The sequence below is a fragment of the Cyprinodon tularosa genome, unplaced genomic scaffold, assembly GCF_016077235.1.
Source record: "Cyprinodon tularosa strain WSP-4 unplaced genomic scaffold, ASM1607723v1 ctg23, whole genome shotgun sequence".
Classification (NCBI taxonomy): domain Eukaryota; kingdom Metazoa; phylum Chordata; class Actinopteri; order Cyprinodontiformes; family Cyprinodontidae; genus Cyprinodon; species Cyprinodon tularosa.
In genome coordinates, this window is record NW_024038861.1 from 1211042 (window position 1) to 1230793 (window position 19752).

Consider the following 19752-nt stretch of genomic DNA (forward strand, 5'->3'; position numbering starts at 1 on the left):
TGTCGCTGCAAGCATGCTTGGTGTGAGGGATTGCCTTCGAGTCAATGATTCGATGCAATCAACTGGTTTTCCTTAGATAGAAAACTTTGAATTAATTTGACTGTATGATCTGGTTAAATTGTAAAGTGCCTTTAGATGATATGTCGTGAATTGGCGCTATATAATTAAACTGAATTGAATTGAAAACCTGAAATGCTCCTGTATTGACTTAACTCTTCAGAAGACAACAGAACGACATTGAACCCACTATAAAATAGACTACTACAGGAGATCCTTCTTGCATGCAGCCAATAACATTGACAACTTGTTAAAGAAAAAAAGCCTATGAGTCACAAGGTTTAGGTTCCATAAGTTTTTGAGCTGAATTTATTTATTTAACTCATCACTGCAAAACAAAAAGGTATTGGTATGCAAAATATACAATACATATTTTGCAGTTTTGACTTAGTTACTGCTCTAAGTTGCTTAGAGCAGCAAATTGCATGTTTTGAAATTGGTCTCTCACACACAAACCAGGTTGCAAATACACACACCAAGTAATCTGGGGAATATCCAGAGCTTAGAATAGAAAGGCTTAGTTCTATCAGTCAGAATGACATAGACAGAGGGGGAAGGGGAGATGGAACTGTGTTTCCACAATTTTTGTGAAGTTGCTGAACTAGTTACAAAAAGGGTGAACAAATATTTGTGGCATGTAAAATTACCACCGAATATGTTCCTTAAAATTTCTATAAATACAAGTGTTCTATGCATAATCATTGCTTCGTTTTAGAAGTGCAAAAAAGAAAACTACATTTTATTGTGATAAAATATGGTAAAAACACCCAAAGTCCTTACTGATAGCGTTTAGAGAATCCTTTGGAGCCTAAATAGAATTTCAGCACTGAGCATACATAAATAGGCGTGTGTGACAATAAAGTGCAACAATTCACAAAGCCGGATCCCAAGAACTGAAGCACCTTTAAAAAAGAGCCCAAACAAGCCCCGTCCTGCAAAGCGACAACTCGGTGTGGTTGAAGACCAGCTGATATTATATAAATAAATCGATCCACACCAACCTTAAGTTCTAGGGACCCTCCCCTGAGCCGATGCAGATTGTTCTCACTGCACGCTCAGTTCGGTCTAAATTACGTCATAGATGTTGAGCAAAAGAACACAAAGTGCAAATTTTGTCTGAAAACTGTCGGGATTACCCAAAGTAACAAATCAAACCTCCACCACCTACAGCACAGCCGTGCTGTTCAGTTCAAAGATGTGCAAAAGGCTCCATTACCTTTGTGCAAAGCTGCAAGAGAGGAAACATTTTTCTCCTGTTCAAAGAGACATTGTGGAATGTTTAAACCTGAATGGGCACAAAACTTTAATATTTAGTTGAAAATAATATGTAATGTGACTTATTCAACAATATATTATAAATAGATCAGTTGCATTTCCTGCACATGCCTTTATTTCTGATAGAGGAGCCAAATGCATTTATTGTGCATTTATCTTTATTGAGGTAAAACTGTCCAATTCATTGTGATATTGATTTGAGGTCATATCGCCACGCCCTACTACAAAGGTTAAATCAAGCATGGAAGCAATCAGGTACTTGCCTTTCATAGCCTTAAAAGTCTGTCTTGCATAGGAAAATTTGGCAAGTTGTAAATTACTGGGTCAGCGAAGAAGCATTGTTTGATTAATAAAAACTTAAGCAAGGAGAAAATCTAGATGGAAATCTTGCATTTTTTGTACGAATCTTCACTCTGAAGGAACCAAAATGCTGCCTTGCGTTTATTTTTTTTCCTGAAACAAACCACTCAAACTTCCTCTTTGTTTTATAAATAAGGACTTCCCCAAACTTTTTTTAAGCACTAGCCAGCGTTCTTCTCAGCCAGACGCCCTGCAACTTGGCAGGCTGCATGTCCCATGACTAAAATGCTGTATTTGTTTTACAAGTTTTGTCTATTTAGGAACCTGCACACATATTCACTGAAACAAACACACTCTGTGTTGCCCTCAATCACATACATCACTGGCACCACTGACACAAATGCACTAGGCCACGTATCTGTCAATACCTCCCTGGTAAATGTCTTTCTCTCTGCTGCTGAGCCTTTCCATGGCCATATCAAATCTGATGTGTATGACTGTTGCTTTGATTTTTCCACTTGTCTGTATTTGCTCGGAGCATTGTGCTGACTACCATCTCCAGTGCCAGATTTCTGTCTCTATTTGCCTTTGCCTCATTTGTCTCTCTTTCACTTTACCAGTTGATTGATCCGTGTGCTGGTCAGCTGATTTTCAAGTTCACAGCACAAGCTGTGGATTGGTTTGTGGCTGTAGTCTCAGCATTCACAGCTGAAGCATGCTGTGCTGGTTTAGTGTCAATCAATATAATTCTTCATATCACCTGATTTGAAGAATTAGAAAAAATACATTGTATTTTGATGGACATGTCTGTGAGTGGGCTGTGTGGTGGCAGGAACAAAGTAGCTGCCAAGGGCTTGTGGCCTAATTTAAGATAATTGCGTTTTGTGTCTGTGTGTTGAATTTTGATATGAAAATGACAAGCTAACAAAGTGGAGGAGACAGTGGAAAAATGTATTAGACCACCTTTATTATCAAAATAATGTTTATGTAATCAGCTACTAACTCCCATGTGTATCATGTTATTGAAACAGAGAGAATTGGGCATATGCAATCCATAAAGGGAGATTTTGGCAGTACAACAGGGGCTTTTCCATTGCCTTTCAAAAGCCCCAGGAATTTGAAACCTGGGTTTTTTTACAGCCCAGGTAGCCTTTTGATACAAATTTACACAGATATGGTCATTTTCAATTTACTGGGACTTGGGTTCCTCCTTAGAGGTATGTCTGTAAAATATTGTTGGGATTGTTGATGGCAATGGTTTGACTTCAGCAAGATATCCTGCTACCAGCAGTTGCACAAACTTTTTTTTTATACTTTGTAGTTGTCACAAAAAAACAAACTTAAAGATGTTTTAAAGCAAGAAAATAGATCTCAAACCCTAATCTGTGTAGTCAGTTAATCAAGACTTTGCTTACTTCTAGGGCTGCAACTAACGATTATTTTAAAAATCGATGAATCGGCCGATTATTTTTTCGATTAATCGATGAATCGGACAAAAAAAAAAATTTTATATTAACCTCTTTATTCCAAAATAAACATTTTAGACAGAACAAACAAGCACACAAGTACAGGTTGCTCATTAACTGTACTGGTGCAATATGAAAAATAAATGTTTGTGTAAAAGCTACGCAAACTTACATGAGAAATGTAGCTGTACATCCACAAAATATAGGCTACTTTGGTTCATAAAGCGCAAAAAGAGACAGGCATTTTTGTTTTTTAAAGCCCCTAAGGGGTTCAACAATAGGTCCCCCCATTTCAAGAAATGAGTTTTTTTTAGACTAGAAGAGTTCTGCCTTTTAAGACAGGAAAGTATAGCAGTTAAAGTTGCTGCTTGAGAAAATACTGAACCATAGAGATAAAAATAGCCCTGTGATTCAAATTATAAATTGTATTTGGAATAAAAATGAGAGAACTAGGGGTGGTAAAAAAACACATCCTCCAAAGACAGATATTTACATGGGAATGTGGCAGATAATTAATTGACATATTACTGATCTTGCTGGATTTTGTTCTGCTTTACTTCCATAAATTGCAGGATCTTCTTTTCTTTATCTTTGCCAGAAGATTTAAACTTTAAAAGCCTTGCCCTCATAATTTGCAAGTTAATTTATTTATAAAGAAAATATAAACGCTGCTTAAACAAATGTAAATGAAATTAAAAGTAAAATAAGTAGCCAACCTTATCCCTGTCTGTAACCTACTAACAAGGTAAGGAAAGCATCAGATGAGCTACCTGAGAAACTAACGTTACGTTTCCCCACTTTAAAACCAAACAAACATGGTTACTCATCCTGCTGATCAGCTCTCTTCACTGCCATCGAAGGCTCCAAAGTGTTTTCTTTTCAGGTGCTGCGTCATAACAGTGGTGCTTCCGTGCCATGTTAATTTCTTTTGAAAAAAGTTGCATGTTATCACTTTTTTCACTTTACAAAGCGCAGGCTATTTTAATTATTGTGATCAATTTGCGCCGTCAATCCCGGCGCATGCGCGCTTCATTTGCAGTCTGGACGCTGAGGGTAAACTCCTCACTAAAATCCTGCGGCTCTGACTGCCGCGCTGAGAGGGATTCCTGTGGGAGAGGGAGAAAGGCGTTGGGATGGGGGAGGCGCCCCACGGCAGGCAAAAGCCGCCAGTGACACCGTAAAAAGTCGCCAGATTTGTCGCTAGTCGCTTTTTTGAAAAATAGTCGCTGGAGGGGTCTGAAAAGTCGCTGAGTTGGCAACACTGCAACTGCGGCGCTGACTCGCTCCGCCATATTTTTTTTTCTTCCCCCGGATGACGGCGGCGGCGGATGACGCATTAATCGCGCGACACAACTAATCGATGATTAAATTCGTTGCCAACGCTTTTAAAAGTCGATTTTTATCGATTTTATCGATTCGTTGTTGCAGCCCTACTTACTTCTAAATCTGTATTGGAGTTTGCAGACTGGCAGAACTCCATGCTGTTAGGTATTGTGCTGGCAGTGGAGTTTTATGCCATAATGTCTGTCAATCAGTCATTCACTTTGTTTATTACTTTGTCAGAAAAAGTAGCTTTAAGTTTTCTAATCAGAACGTACAAGTTAAAATTTCATCTTTCCAGTCAGTTCATTATACTTAATAGTCTTCTTTAAAATGTGCTTTTGGAGTTTTTCAGAAAGTAGATCTGGGAATTCCAGGTGACCTCAGCAAGGCAAGGATTTCCCACTACCGATATGTTTGCTTTGCTGAAAGTGAAAATAAAGTATTTACTGTATGAATGGTATCTATCTATCTATCTATCTATCTATCTATCTATCTATCTATCTATCTATCTATCTATCTATCTATCTATCTATCTATCTATCTATCTATCTATCTATCTATCTATCTATCTATCTATCTATCTCTCTTGTACAGTGTCTTGCGAAACTATTTGTCCTCTTGAACCTTTTGACCTTTTGCCACTTTTCAGGCTAAGAACATAAATATGTAAAAGACAATAGAAAAAAGAAAAGAAAACTGGTACATAATCATGAAGTGGAACAAAATGTATTGGATATTTTGAACTTAAATGGTTAAAAACCCCCAAAAATTGTGTTTGCAAAATTATTCAGCCACCTTGAGTTAATACACAGTAGTTGGCTCCCTCCATCTTCCCATTACCTTTAACTATCATCCCAGTCCCCGCTGGAGAAAAGCAGGCTCAAACCATGATGCTGCCACCACCATGTTTATTAGCGGGGATGGTGTGTTCAGGGTGATGAACTGTGTTTGTTTTTATGCCAAACAAAACATTTTGTATTGTTGCCAACAAGTTTGATTTTTGTTTCATCTGACCAGAACACCTTCTTCCACATGTGTGCTGTGTCTCCAGGTGGCTTGTGGCAAACTTTAATCAATACTTTTTATGGATATCTTTGAGTAAAGACTTTCTTCTATAAAGGCCAGATTTGGGCAGTATATGACCGATTGTTGTCCTATGGACAAACTCTTCCACCTGTATCAGCATTTTTTAACACTAGTATCACAGCTGTCCACATCCTTCTATGAAAACAAGAAACGCTTAATATTTAAAAAGACACTTTGCTCCAAGCCATTGGAACTCCAGTTATAAAATAATTGAAAGATTATTTGACCACCAAACAGCCATATATTCTGCACTAAAAAAAAGGACAAATTCTATAGAACAAAGACAATTACACCCTCAATGTAGAGGAAGTGGCTATGGTAGAGGAAATGATTAAGGTTCTTAAGCATCTAAAAAACTATCACAACTTTGATGAGTATAAAAACAAGAGCTTTTCTGGGAATGATATTGTAACTGAAAGCCTCTGTTCTCAACTCTATGGGCCGAAAGAAGAGGACCATCCAGTAGTGAGAGAGGTCAAGTTTGGGGTCACAAAAATCATGGGGAGGATACTCAATGTGGCATGACTTTTTTGAATAAATGCACAGTTCTAGAAGCTAGATTTAAATGTCAATCATGATAAGTGAAAAAGGGCATTTAATGACCTCTTCAGTTTAATGAACAGGAATTTTCGTGTATTTTTTAAAAGACCCATCCTCTCAACTTAAAAAAAAAAGACATGCACATGCACAACCCTGTACTCGCTCCCAAGAGGGAACGCTTATTAAACATGTGCAAGAGCATGCACAAGCCAATTTCTCCTTGTGCACGCTCTGTTTAAAAGTTTCTGTTTGCATTGCTCATACAAGCTTACTTTCCAAAAGAAGATTTGAAGTTTTTCTACTGTGTCACACTCACGAACAGTAAGTGAAAATGGGGACGAGCATGTAGGACGGCCTTACGTAAACATATCACCTAAGTGATTGAAAATTAGGAGGACCACTTATTTTGATGATCAACCTGGATAAAGAACATCCTCCACTATACCTTTAACAGGTTCATGTTATTATTATGATCTAATTGACTTTTATTTTGAAATTACAATCTTATAAACTAAATTTCTTTACCCTTTTGTGGTATGTGCAGTCTGAGGATTTCACCAAGACATCAGCTGAGTCCTCTTTATCTTCAGGGAAATCATCCATCATATCACCTCCAGCTAAGAGGTATGTATTGACTGAGCTCTTGGGTGAACTTTTCCAAGAACAGATGGGAAGTAGTAAGTCCCTTTTGAAGCAGGTCCAAGAAGAGGTTCATAAGTACAGAGCTTCAGGGTGCACCTCTGTTTCTCTTTAGTGGAAAGACAATAAGGCCACATACAGATACACTGCAAAATTATCAAAACACCCCCAACACTCTGCTATGCTGCCTCGGTTGCTAATGACCAGGTTTTGGAGGAAAACATAAAACATCATTAGTTAATAGTACAAGGTTTGCTGCAGCTTATTGTTCTGTTCCAGACCGTTATTTTATCCTATTAAGATTTTTTTTTGTTATTGTTAGTATAATTTATTTACTGTAGAGTGTCATTTATTTAAAATACCACCTAAACTGGTTGCTTTTACTTATTTTTAATTAATGTTATATTGTGTACTGTGCATTTTTCCAAAATAAGCATTTTTTTTAAGATTTTTAAATTGGCCTTTTGTACTGAAAATAACAGAACTGAACCCTCATTTAAACGGAACCTAGGTAAAATGTGATTTTAGCGTACCTTTACACCTATCGCTCTCTCTCTGTATATATATTAACAAGAAAAACAGACAGAAAGAGGACAATTTTCATCCATTTTGAGACAGTTTATTCTTTTATATAAAGATGTGTAATGTTTGACTTGACTTTGATCAAATCTGAAATTCCTAATAAAGTGTGCTGTAACTAAAACTGGTCCATCACTTCAGCGGCATTTATGGCATTAAAATGCATGACCGGTCAAATTGGTTTGAGCACTCTAATACAACCATGCCATGGATATCTAATGTGCTCACCCAAAAGCTACCATACATTTAATGAAATAAGAAAAATGCAGCAGTTATTTTTTTTTTTTGACAGTGCGATTTTGTCTCCTTTCCCTAAAATAAGTAGCCACGCATGGATTCTCAATCAGTGCAAAAGTTATAAGCATAAAATATTTGATAAATTGTTGAGATTATATGACTAAATAAAGACATATAACACAAAAAAGACATTTAAAACAGGGTTTTCCTTGACATCTTGAGAAGAAGTGTTAGTATAGTAACTACTCCTTTGGAATAATCTGATATACAGCGCTGTAAATGATAATTGTTACTGTTACACAATGTAACTGTATAAATAATCTAAAACCTAAATTCATAAAATATTAGAATGAAGTCATACATAACATGTGTGATTTATTTAAATATAGATGCAAAAACTCCTCAAGAGTACAGAACATGCACTAACTAACTTTATTAGTAAGCTACTAGTGCATACCAGGCTAAGGAGTGCGGGACAGAGCAGAAAAATGGGGAGGTCCATCTTTCCAACTAAACTGGGCAAGTCTGGGCCCCCTTAGGCAATGTTGAGGGACTATGATTCAATGGAAGTGAAAGGGGAGGCGGAGGGTGTGATGATTCAACATGTTTTTGTAATGGAGTTGAGTTCTTCTGTATTGTGGCTTGGTATATTCCTAGTAGCAGTTTTGCGAAGTCATTCTCTCATCATCTTTAATTATTTCATATTTTTGATTCTGAAATGCTTGTTGCATAGATTATTCTTCCTTCAAAATTTGTTTCATAAAATCAGATACGTCTAGCGCGTCAATATGCACTGCATAAACAGTATGACTGTCTGGTCGAATTAACATAATTCACTGTTGGCAAGGCAAGGGAAATGTGAAAAAGTGCTATCATATTATCAGCCAGCCAACCAGTAGCAACAAGAATGAGAATGCTGCAAAACTATGCACTACCAATGAAAATGAAAAAAAGCAACAACAAAAAAATAGACAAGGGTACCCTTCTCTGCAAAAAATAGAAAATCTAAATAAGTAATTTTCGTTTAAGTTAAGTGCATTTTGTCTTGAATTGAGCAGGTAACTGAGACACTTTTCAAATGGAACAAGACAATTTACGTTAAAAATAAGAAAACAATAATAGCATTTTCTTATTTCGAATGCATATTATCTACTCGTCTTATTTTAAGAGTTAAAATACTAATTCCATGGGCAGATCATCTTATTAACTTGCTCAAATTAAGGGTAAACACACTTAATTGAAGACATTTTCACCTATCTATGGATCAATGCAGTGATAATACCCATTCCACCTGTATCTTAGTAAGAGGGCGTTAAACCAAAGCTTTTCAGATCCTTGGTTGTCTCAATATTCACAAGCAACACATTATTTATCAGATCCTTACATAATGATAGCAAAGGCGTAGCCAGAAAATCTTTATAAGGGTGGCCAGGCAATAACCAGTGTACACTGAGGGGCGGCCGAAAGTAGATAGGCACCAAAACTTCATGGTCAATCTACACTGTTCCAACAGGAAAATTAACGAGCAAAACATCAATATTTTCTAAATAAAGACAAACTATACTTTACCACAGCCTTTGCTAACAAATAGACGCATATATTCAATCATCTGTGCTTTCTAGATAAAAGGTAAAGTGGATAAAATTCTTTTAGGTTTGAGTTTTGGGTGAACATCTTTTCCGTCGTCATTACTTACCTACTTTTATCCGTAATCATTCTGCATAAAATTGACATTAACAAGCACTACTATCTACATAAAATGATTATTTAATATGTTTTATTAAAATAGTTGTTTATCTTTGATTTCACTGAAGACTCCTTGCAGAGACAGATTTTCTCTTTACCCCATAAAACACAAAATCTATTTCTGAAAAAAGCATGAATTCTGTACTTATCATCTTTAATGTTAGTTAACCGCAGTGAGTATTACTGTTGCCACCATCTGTATTAGAGGGTAATAAATGGTAGGGGTGGCCAGTGATTGGGTAAGGGTGGCCATGGCCACCCCTGGCCCCCCATCTAGCTTCGCCCCTGAGTCATCACACACATTTAATGTTCCTGAAGTCTAACCAGATACTTGCTACAAACCTGCAAACAGCAACCCAGAGTAGAAAGCAATTAGGCCTAATTGTTTTATCAGTTGAATTGGATGCTCTGCACACATGCCTCACTTTTAGGTCAAGTTGAAGGTAAATAAAAACAAAGTTGACTTTTGGAGAAATCCCCCTCAATGCAGAACTTCAAAAAGTAATGAAAGCATCTTCAGTCTGTTGTTTTTGTTTGTTTGTTTGTTTTTCTTGATGCAAACTCTTTTACACAAAGCAAATGTTGCAAATATTCTAGGGGTGAAGGGGTCAACCATGTTCTTACCCTGTTATTCCTATCGGTTTCCTTCACCTCCTCCTCCTTGACACCGTGTCGTATCATTATCCGGACAATCGCCGCGTTGTTAGTGCAGCACGCCTTGAAAAAGGAAAGCGGCTCCGGGCTCTCAGGAGACGGGGTTCGCTCCGAGTCCGCGAACACGTCGTCCGGCGGATAGAACGAGTCGTCCGACGCGATGCTGCGACAGTCATCCAAGTCCTCAAAGTCAACCTCCTCGAACTCATCGCTGTCTTCCTCGCTCCCCTCGTCGTCTTCCCCGTCCTCCTCGCAGGACCCCAGGTAGTCATCCTCGGAGTTGGACAGAGGCTCCTCGGTTATAGTCGGCTGGACGTGAGCGACTTTGTTCTGCAGCTGTTTGACGCGGAGCGACTGCGCGCCTCCTCCATCCCTGTCCTCCGTGATCAGCACCATCTAACTAACCACCGAGTCCAGGACGCAGTCCGAGGGGTGGAGTGCAGGCTGGCACACGGTTAGAGGGCATAACAAAAAGTCGCTTATATCGCCCAAATACAGCCAAAATACACAAACTAATAAATCTTAGCTTTTCTCTAGTTTACATTTAATAAATAGAAAAGTTGCGCCTTGACTGAACCAAACCGTTAATGAGAGGAGTTGATGTTGCGGTTGCATAGATGGTGCTTAATGTCCCTCGAAGTTCGATTTCCTGTCTCTCGTCCTGAAAGTGAAAGCACGCTTTATCACAACTTATGTGTCTGGAGCAAACAGATGACTGAATAAGATCTTGGTGGGTTTTTTTGTTTTAAAAGCCCCGTTTTAACAGAAACTAAAAGTACAGAGCACAAGTCCCGTGCAGGGCGGAGAAAACCGCGAGCTTGTTAACCCATAGTCCCCTAATCCGATTAGACGCAACTAGGACCTCTGTGTGTGTGTATGTGGAGTATGTGTCTTCTAGTAAAAGATAATTCGGCTGGACCCAAGCAACCCTGCTGTCAAGCATGGATATTTTTAGAGAACACCAGTCCGAACAACAGTGCCGTTTTTTTATATACGGAAGAGGATTAGGGCCACTGAAGCAACAATAAAAGTTAACAGATTTTTAAATTTTATTTCGGTATAATATGAGAAAAAAAGTCAGAATTCTGAAATTTTCTCTCACAATTCTGACTTTTTTTCCTCAGAATTCGGATCTTAATCTCACAATTTGGACTTTAATCTCAGAATTTGGATTTTTTTTTTTTTTTTTTTCTCTCACAACTCTGACTTTTTTTTCCTCACAATTCTGACTTTTTTTCTCTCACAATTCTGACGTTCATCTCAGAATTTTGACTTTTTTTCTTAGAATTATGACTTTTTTTCTCACAATTCTGATTTAAATCTCACAATTCTGACCTTAATCTCACAATTCTGACTTTAATCTCAGGATTATCACTTTTTCTCACAATTCTGACTTTAATATCAGATTTCTGACCTTAATCTCACAATTCTGACTTTAATCTCAGAATTCTGACCTTGATCTCACAATTCTGACGTTTTTTTCCTCACAATTCTGACTTTTTTTCTCTCACAATTCTGACGTTAATCTCAGAATTATGACTTTTTTTCTCAGAATTATGACTTTTTTCTCACAATTCTGACTTAAATCTCACAATTCTGACTTTAATCTCAGGATTATCACTTTTTCTCACAATTCTGACTTTAATATCAGATTTCTGACCTTAATCTCACAATTCTGACTTTAATCTCAGGATTATTATTTTTATTCTCAGAATTATGACTTTTTCTCGCAATTCTGACTTAAATCTCAGAATTCTGACCTAAATCTCACAATTCTGACTTTTTTCCTCACAAGTCTGACACTCTTCTCAGAATTCTGAACTTTTTTTTTTTTTTTTAGAATTCTGACTTTAATCTCAGAATTATGACTTTTTTCTCAGAATTAGGACTGTAATCTCAGAATTTTGGATCTTAATGGTAGATGGGCACCATGAAGGAAGAGATGAGGGAGAACTCAGCTTTACTGACAAAGATGTGAGTTGTTTGGGAGGGCCAGTTACACTAGCTGTATTATTATGACTAAATTAAAATATTAAAATGACAAAATTAGGCACCTTTTTATGTGCCCGTGGGGTCCCTGGTAAATCTATTTCATTAACGGAAGAGTAGAGGGTCATTAAAACAAGAGAGCTAGTCTCTAAAACAGACATGGCTACAGCTTGATGCTAACATGTTTGTTAGGGCTTTTCAGAGACTACTGTTTCCCAAACAATGTTAAATCTAACTAATTCTGTTAAAACCATCCCAAATTAAAACCTCTCTTAAAGCACATCTCAAAAGCATAAAACCATCACAGGAGTGATACACATAGGCACACAGCACGAAGCTGAAGTTGGCTTATGGGTGGAATAAACAGCTGAAGGGCTATTCCTCTTCCTATCTCACTACATCTTTACTGATATTTGCAGCACTTAGCAGACTTTCAATTTTATTAATAACTTGAATCCTCAGATCCCATAACCCTGACCAAGTAAATTACCAGTAAAAGTACTTTATAGGGCTTTAAGTATGAAACAGGCTTTTGAAAAAGTTCCACTCAATATTCATATCATTACTGCAGATCTTAATATTTCTGTTTTCAAAAGTCAGACTTTTTTACTTGATCTGATCATTGTGATCAAATACACAGATAAGAACAGGGCAAAATAGCATTGCTAGATAGATATGTCTAGTATTTTAATAACTAACAATCCAAATATACAGATATATACATGGAATATTCTCTTTTCCTGTTGTCTATCATTGCACCTATGCATCTTTCATACTGCAATAACCACAGAGGTTTTTGTGTGCATGTTAAAACTGCACCTGAAAACCATTTCCAGTTTTATAAATTGCTTTGTATTGGTAAGTACGTTTTTCTTGCATACCCTGCTCCCATTGCTTTGCATATTCTGATGATCTGTATATCCATTAAAGCAAATACGCTGCAGCTGATTAGTAGATCAGCTTTGTGCGGGCTATAAAGTTTGAATCCAAGGACTGCATCTGTAGTGGTTTAACTTTGTGTACTTTATCAAATTTGCCTGCATTAAGGTCTAACCATCAGTTTTTACTGGAGCTCCAATAATTTTCACTTGTGAGTTAGACTAACCACTAACACCTGATAAGGAGTTTGCATGGTAATGTACACTTCAGATTGTGAAGTGATGTTAATGTGGTCTTCAGAGTTTTATCTTTGTTGTGGCTACATTTCTGTTACTTACAGAGGGCTAACCAGATAGTACAGCATGTATGCAAAACTATTGCTAAAAACTCAGCTCCCCACTAAAGCTTTACACCAATACAGATCTTCAGTCCAAATGGCCTTTCAATGTTGGTGCGATGTTAAGTGACAATGTTAGGTCCCTGAGACAAACACAGATGAGGTCTTAAAATAAACAAGGAGAAAGTGATAATAACGTTTGGTTTTTAAGTGAATGATTGATGGGTAACTGAACTGCAACCACCCTTTAAATAATAAAATTTTGATGTGAAAAACTGTGGAAATTACAACTAGTTAAGCTTTTATTATGAGATAATAATGAACCTTTATAAGACATCAGAAAGCAACGTATAGAAAGAAGAAAATACAAATTCTTGTACAAAAAGAAATAATCACCTTCAGTATAAACCCTCTAGAATAGTATATAAAAAATAAAAACCCCAAGAGGAAAAAAATGACACAAAATTTTGATAGCTAAACGTGCTGTAACTTTGAAAGACAAATAAAAACATTTGCAGTTAAAAAACAAAAAAAAAAACATAATGAAGTATCACATAGTATTTACCTTTTGTGCAGCTTGCCCTGAAGCAGTTTATAAAATGGGCTGCGGTCTTTTTAATTGCCAGTAGAAGTGTATGCATGTATGTGATTTTGTCTGTGTATTTCTGAGGATGGTTGGCGGTGTGTCTGTGTGAGAAGGCGAGATGGGATGTTTGTGTCTGACCACAGGTTAACGACTGCGACTGCCCTCGCTGCTTTAGGATAGATTTGTCCCTCACCCTACTACCATAATTTAACATCATAATCTGCTCTACTCATTGACTGCTCTTCAGCACTGTTCACTCTAAATGTTTGGTAAGGTTAAACAAGCAGTAATGGGTGTAAAATAAAATAGTGTCTAAGAGTAACAGAATATTAACAATAAAATTGCATCTTAGCAAGAACATAAAACTGAATCAATTAATCTGTACTCCTTATATATTAGTTTTAAAAGTTATGCAGATTATGAATATCTTATTAATTTACAATATTACAGTTTTTTCTGAATGCTTAAGCGCTAATCGTGATTCTTGTAGCACAATTTCTAAAACTATTAATACGTATAGCAAAACCACTCACTGAGTTTGCAAAACTAAAAGCACAAACACTGCATTGCACTCAGTTTGCAATTTTGTACCACACATTTTGCAAAACTGTAGGCACAATTCACTGCACAACACTTTATTACCAAATTTCCAACACACTCCTAGTAAAATTATACACATGTATGGCTATCATTAACACTATTTTGCCAACTGTCTGGCACACTTTCACATGTGAAAACTGTTTTAGATAATTAGTTCACTTTGCAATCAGCCTAAGCACTATAAATAATAATAATTGATAATGACACCATCTTTCAAAATAGGCAATACGCATTTCTTCATGAAGTCGAGTACTTGCACGCCACAGAATAAGAATGAAACAAATTTACAGAGTTCCATCGGAGAGAAACACAGAACATGTAAAGCAACTGCGATATGACTATGTGCAGGTAAGCTATAGTGTCATTGGTTCTGAATTTGGAAGTGCATACTGTAGTGCTGTGCATGGGCCTGATGTGATGCATTTGTTTTGTCTTGTCCAGAGAGTGATGGAACTAGAAGCAGATGCAATGGGACATGAGCTACTTTTTGTAGATGAAGCGGGTTTTAACCTCAGTAAAACCAGGAGACGTGACAGGAACATTATTGGTCATAACCAATACATAACATAACCATGTGTGCAGCTATAAGCCAAAATGTTGTTGTTCACCATCATACAACCATAGGCCCATACAACACTGCACACGTTATCTCATTCCTGGACACCTTACATGACATGCTCACTGTTCAGAGACCAGAGCATACCCGATATGTCATCATATGGGACAATGTTAATTTCCATAGGGCTGCTTTGGTCTGCAACTGGTTTACAGACCACCCATTCTTCATGCAACCTATTCTCATTATGAGTGCGTATGAAATCGTACGAAAAGTTATGCACCGTAATTTCGTACGTTTTGGACGGTTTTTTTTGTCACATGCGCATCTGACGCACCATTCACAAATATAGAATATAAATTACAATTAGCCCTAACCCTGACCCTAACCCTAAGATATAAAACAGCAAGCAACGTAGTTAGAGACATGAATAAGTGCTGATTGCACTGTTTTTCCCAGTTTTCCGTCCGTCCGTGGATCTGATTTTTTTCTGTCTGCCAGCGCATGCGCACTGATGTGGTTTTTTGAGGATAAACATCCAAAACGTACAAAATAGTGTGCATAACTTTTCGTATGATTTCATACGCACTGATAATGAGAATATGTTGCTTCATGGCACTCAACCTGCCTCCATACTCTCCATTCTTAAATCCCATTGAGGAGTTCTTCTCTGCCTGGCGCTGGAAAGTGTACGACCGTCATCCTCATCAACAGGTAGCCCTTTTACAGGCAATGGAGGAGGCATGTTGAGATATTGACCAGGCATCATGTCAGGCCTGCATACGGCATTCAAGGAGATATTTTCCCCGGTGCCTTGGACTGGAGGATGTCATGCGATGTGGACGGAATTTTGTGGCCGGACCCAGAAAGACGACATGATGTAGGCTGACTGTTTTTTTGTTTTTTGTAAAATTACTATTTTGTGTTCTGAATTTGTCTTGGTTTTGATGAGTGTGAATAAACAGCAATACTTGAAATTTGGATCCTTGTATGTTTACATGACACTATGACAAAAGTATGACCTCAAATTGACATCTGTACACAGAGAAAGGGAAAGCCAGATGTGTTTTGTATTCATACCATCAGTGTGTAGTTGGCACATTGTGTGCTTAGTAGATGATGGCTTGTGTTTACTGTTTGATACGAAAACACCATTTTTACAAAGGTGTGAAGAGTTAATATAGCTGTGTTCGCTTTTGCAAGAGAACTGCAATGTTTTGATAATTGGGTGAAAGGTTTTCTTATTTGTGTGTAGAGTTTTGCAAAAATAGCCAATAGTTACAAAAAATGTGCTTAAGCAATCAGAAAAAACTGTAAATTGATCTTTGTGTTTGATTATTTTGTGTTATATCCAGTGTTGTGTCAATGCCATTTTTTGGCCCCGATACTGATACCAATACCTGGCTGTGCAGTATTGGCCAATACCGATACCATCTGTTTGAAATTGGTGTGTGTGTATATATGAAGAACTGCATACTACCTGGATGTAAAATAATTGTCATCATGGCTTTCAAGCCATTGTCATCAAGCTGCTGCCTACCTTTGTTAAGCAGGAAAAAGACTAATACAAAGTGAATCCAGTAGAGTGGGTGACAATAGTTGAATAAACTTTTGGCTCTCAAAATGGTATCGGTGCCCTGTTTGTTGGTAGTCGCCGATACCGCCATTTTAGTGCAGCATCGAGGCCCCGCACGATACTGGAATTGGTATCTGTGTAACATTAGTTATATCCCATTAGGACAGGATAACTGCATGTTAAGCTAAACAGACACTACTCAAAAGAGATTTGTTGTGAACTCGATATGACCACAGGGCCACATTTTGCTGGCTCCAAAATGAATGATTACGATGAACACTGATTAAGACCAGAAACTGATTAGTGATAAGAGCTCTTTAGCTCTTAAACTTTTCAGTTTAGTACTGAGATATTGTTTGCAAAAATGCTGCAGGGAAAATTGTGTTGCAGTCAAGAACACTTTTGCGTAATAGATGTTTGTTTGATATTCAAATGTGATTTCTCAGTGCACTGTGCTTCAAGCAAGTACATTTCAGTCATGCCGTATATGTTTTAGAAGACATATACAATCAGTCAGGCTTGTAATTCATTGTCATATGCAAGCAATTGAATATCATAACTGCAAATACAGAGCCTCTCAGTATCACAGTTTAATGTTAAATATATATATATATATATATATGAAAAAAACAATCAACAATTATGAATAAAAAATTAAAATAAACAATTAGGAAGAATGCATTTAAATGACAGCTCACTTAAAAAAACAGAAATTATATAAATACTAGTATTTTTCCCAACACCTGGCTAAGCAAATGGCTTGCTAAGGATTGTTAACAAGCTGAAATAACTATGAAGTACTGCATAGTAAAATGTATAGTGAAAAGAGGAAGTTTTCATGATTCTGCCCTTTGTGGACTTTTTGGGGTTTTTTTTAAGTTTCTTTTTGTTACACTTTGATTTATGTCATTGTTTTTTCTTGGTCATTAGTTTCTTTTCCATTATGTGTCATTCTAGTTGTTTTCCATTTACATTTAAGCAGTTTTGTATTTTTTGAGTAACTCTCTCTGGTTCCCTTCTGCCAGCCTCATTTCCCCTAACTCCCTTCTAGTTACTTCTATCCACATAACACAGCCTCTAAATTCACTTAGGGAAAGGAAGTGTGCAGCAGAAAATGTAGCAAATCCCTTGCATTGTATCTGATAACAAAAATAGAGTATTGATTTTAACAGATTTTTTTGGTAAAGAGATGATAGTGTTCTCTATTTGCTAGTAGGAACTTTTTAAATGCCTCAATATTTCTGCAGTTTTTCTAAAGAGCAACATTGACCTCTTCCTACATTAGGAAGCATGGTCCTGACCTTTGACCTACTGTAACAGGATTTCAATTATACTTTTGTCGCTGCTGACTTTTGTTGTTTATAAAAGTTATGCATGTTTGTATTATCATAGTTTTTAACATGAAATCTAAAAGGATAAAATAGAATTCAACTTTATTGTCATTACACTGTCACAGGTACAAAGCAACAAAATGTAGTTTGAATCAGTCCAGAAGTGCTATACAGGAAATAGATATTTATTTACATGTGTACAGAGACTATGTCTCTATGGACTATAAATGGTATATATAAACGGAGAGTAATTGTAAGGGGCTATAAGTAGTTAAATATCAAAAACCTATATATAGATTATACAGGAAAGTTAGGATATGTGTTACCTATATATATTAGTGGGGTTATAATGCAGGATAAATAATGACAGATAATTGCAGATTGTGATGGCCAAATCCATGGCCACACTCTGAAGTTGACAAAAGATGGGGGCGGCCAGGGCTCAGCAAATTTGGATGCTGATTGGACTGCACCACTGGTCCTTGCTGGCGGGGGAATGTGTAGTTTCTTTCTTTAGATGAGTTTTGCATTTAGGTGAATATTGGTATTTGGACTTTAATGGTTTTGATTTTCATTTTGTGAGTCTTTAGTTTAGTCAAACTTAGCTGTACTGTTATTTGTTTTGTTTGTAATTGTATTCTGTTTAGTTACCCCCATTGTGTCTAAATTGGTCTGATCAGCCAGTATGTATACCCCGGTCTGTCATTTCTTTGTAGGTCAGTTATGTTTGTTTGTACAGCCAGTTTGTTTACATTTTTGCCTGAGTTCAGTTTTGTTTCTTTGACCTCTTTTATGAGCTCAGTTTATCTTTTGTCATCTATTTTTGGGTTAAAATAAAAAACCCTATTTTTCTAATTAATATCCTGTGACTCCTCCTGTTTTTTTAACTCGGTCCATCACACAGATCAAAGATTTACATATTATATACAGCTTTAGTTGAGAAGTAAGTGTAAGTGGTGTTGGATCCTTACGTTGGAGTGTGTGTTGGTGTGTGTGTGTGGGAGGCCAGTCCATATATTATTGTTCTGTGTGTGTGTGTGTGTGTGTATGTGTATGTGTGTGTGTGTGTGTGTGTGTGTGTGTGTGTGTGTGTGTGTGTGTGTGTGTGTGTGTGTGTGTGTGTGTGTGTGTGTCATGGTGTATTTGTGACAAAACAGTCATAACCGTGTTTATTGTTGGTGTTGTGTATGTGGCAGTGGGTTAGGTGCTACAATGTTTCGGTTTCTATGAATCATAGGGTACGCACCAAAGAGCAGACCCAAAGAAAAAAAAAGTATACGCACACATCCTATATAATATTTATAATATTTATCTCTCTTTTTTAAGGTTTCGTTAATCAGAAATACATCTTCTCAATTTGATACTTTCATACATGTCATGACATTTGCAGACTGTTTAGACAAGCTCCTGTATGCCTCCACTCATTAATTCCCCTTGAACCACAAACTACCAAAACACCCACACAAACACTGTGCTCTCCTCTATGCCATGTAGCAGGCCCACAGCACAAAGACCTTCTATGAGTCCTCCTTGGACACAAGCACACAGCTGTTAGGTGTGTTTGCGTGTGATGAAGAGAACATTTGACCAAAATTATTTGTTTAGTTTAGAGTTTCAAACAAAGGTTTCTCTGTCTAAGATTTAACAGGAAATGTGGTTTTTCCTTAATAGCAAAGGCAGATTGTCTGATTATAAAGGCTTGATTTTATACCCTTGGCAATATTGTTAATTGATGAAGTCAACACAGAGAATGGCAACTATTTTAAAGTTAAGAGTGACACTCAAATTCAAGGCTAAAGGAAGCATCTATTGGCATTTAAAAAAAAGGAAAATGTAATAGTTCACAAGCTGTTACTGACTAAATCTAATTACCAGGATTCAATAAAGTCTACTTTTGGTTAGTGAAAAAAATATTGCAAAATACAACCTGATTAAAGCAGCTTTATTTGCATCAAATTTCACAAATTATTTGTAAGCAGACACAACATTTGAAGTG

General features: G+C 36.9%; 1 protein-coding gene across 1 annotated transcript in view; it reads right to left on the reverse strand.

Moving 5' to 3' along the window:
* The window catches only part of ankrd33ba (ankyrin repeat domain 33ba), a 33809-nt gene extending 23043 nt beyond the window's left edge, over positions 1–10766 (reverse strand). Inside the window, exon 1 of the mRNA XM_038286724.1 lies at positions 9873–10766. Within this exon, the coding sequence (XP_038142652.1) occupies positions 9873–10298 (426 nt within the window). The 5' untranslated portion in view covers positions 10299–10766. The remainder of the gene's footprint in view (positions 1–9872) is intronic.
* Between the last annotated feature and the right edge of the window lie 8986 nt (positions 10767–19752).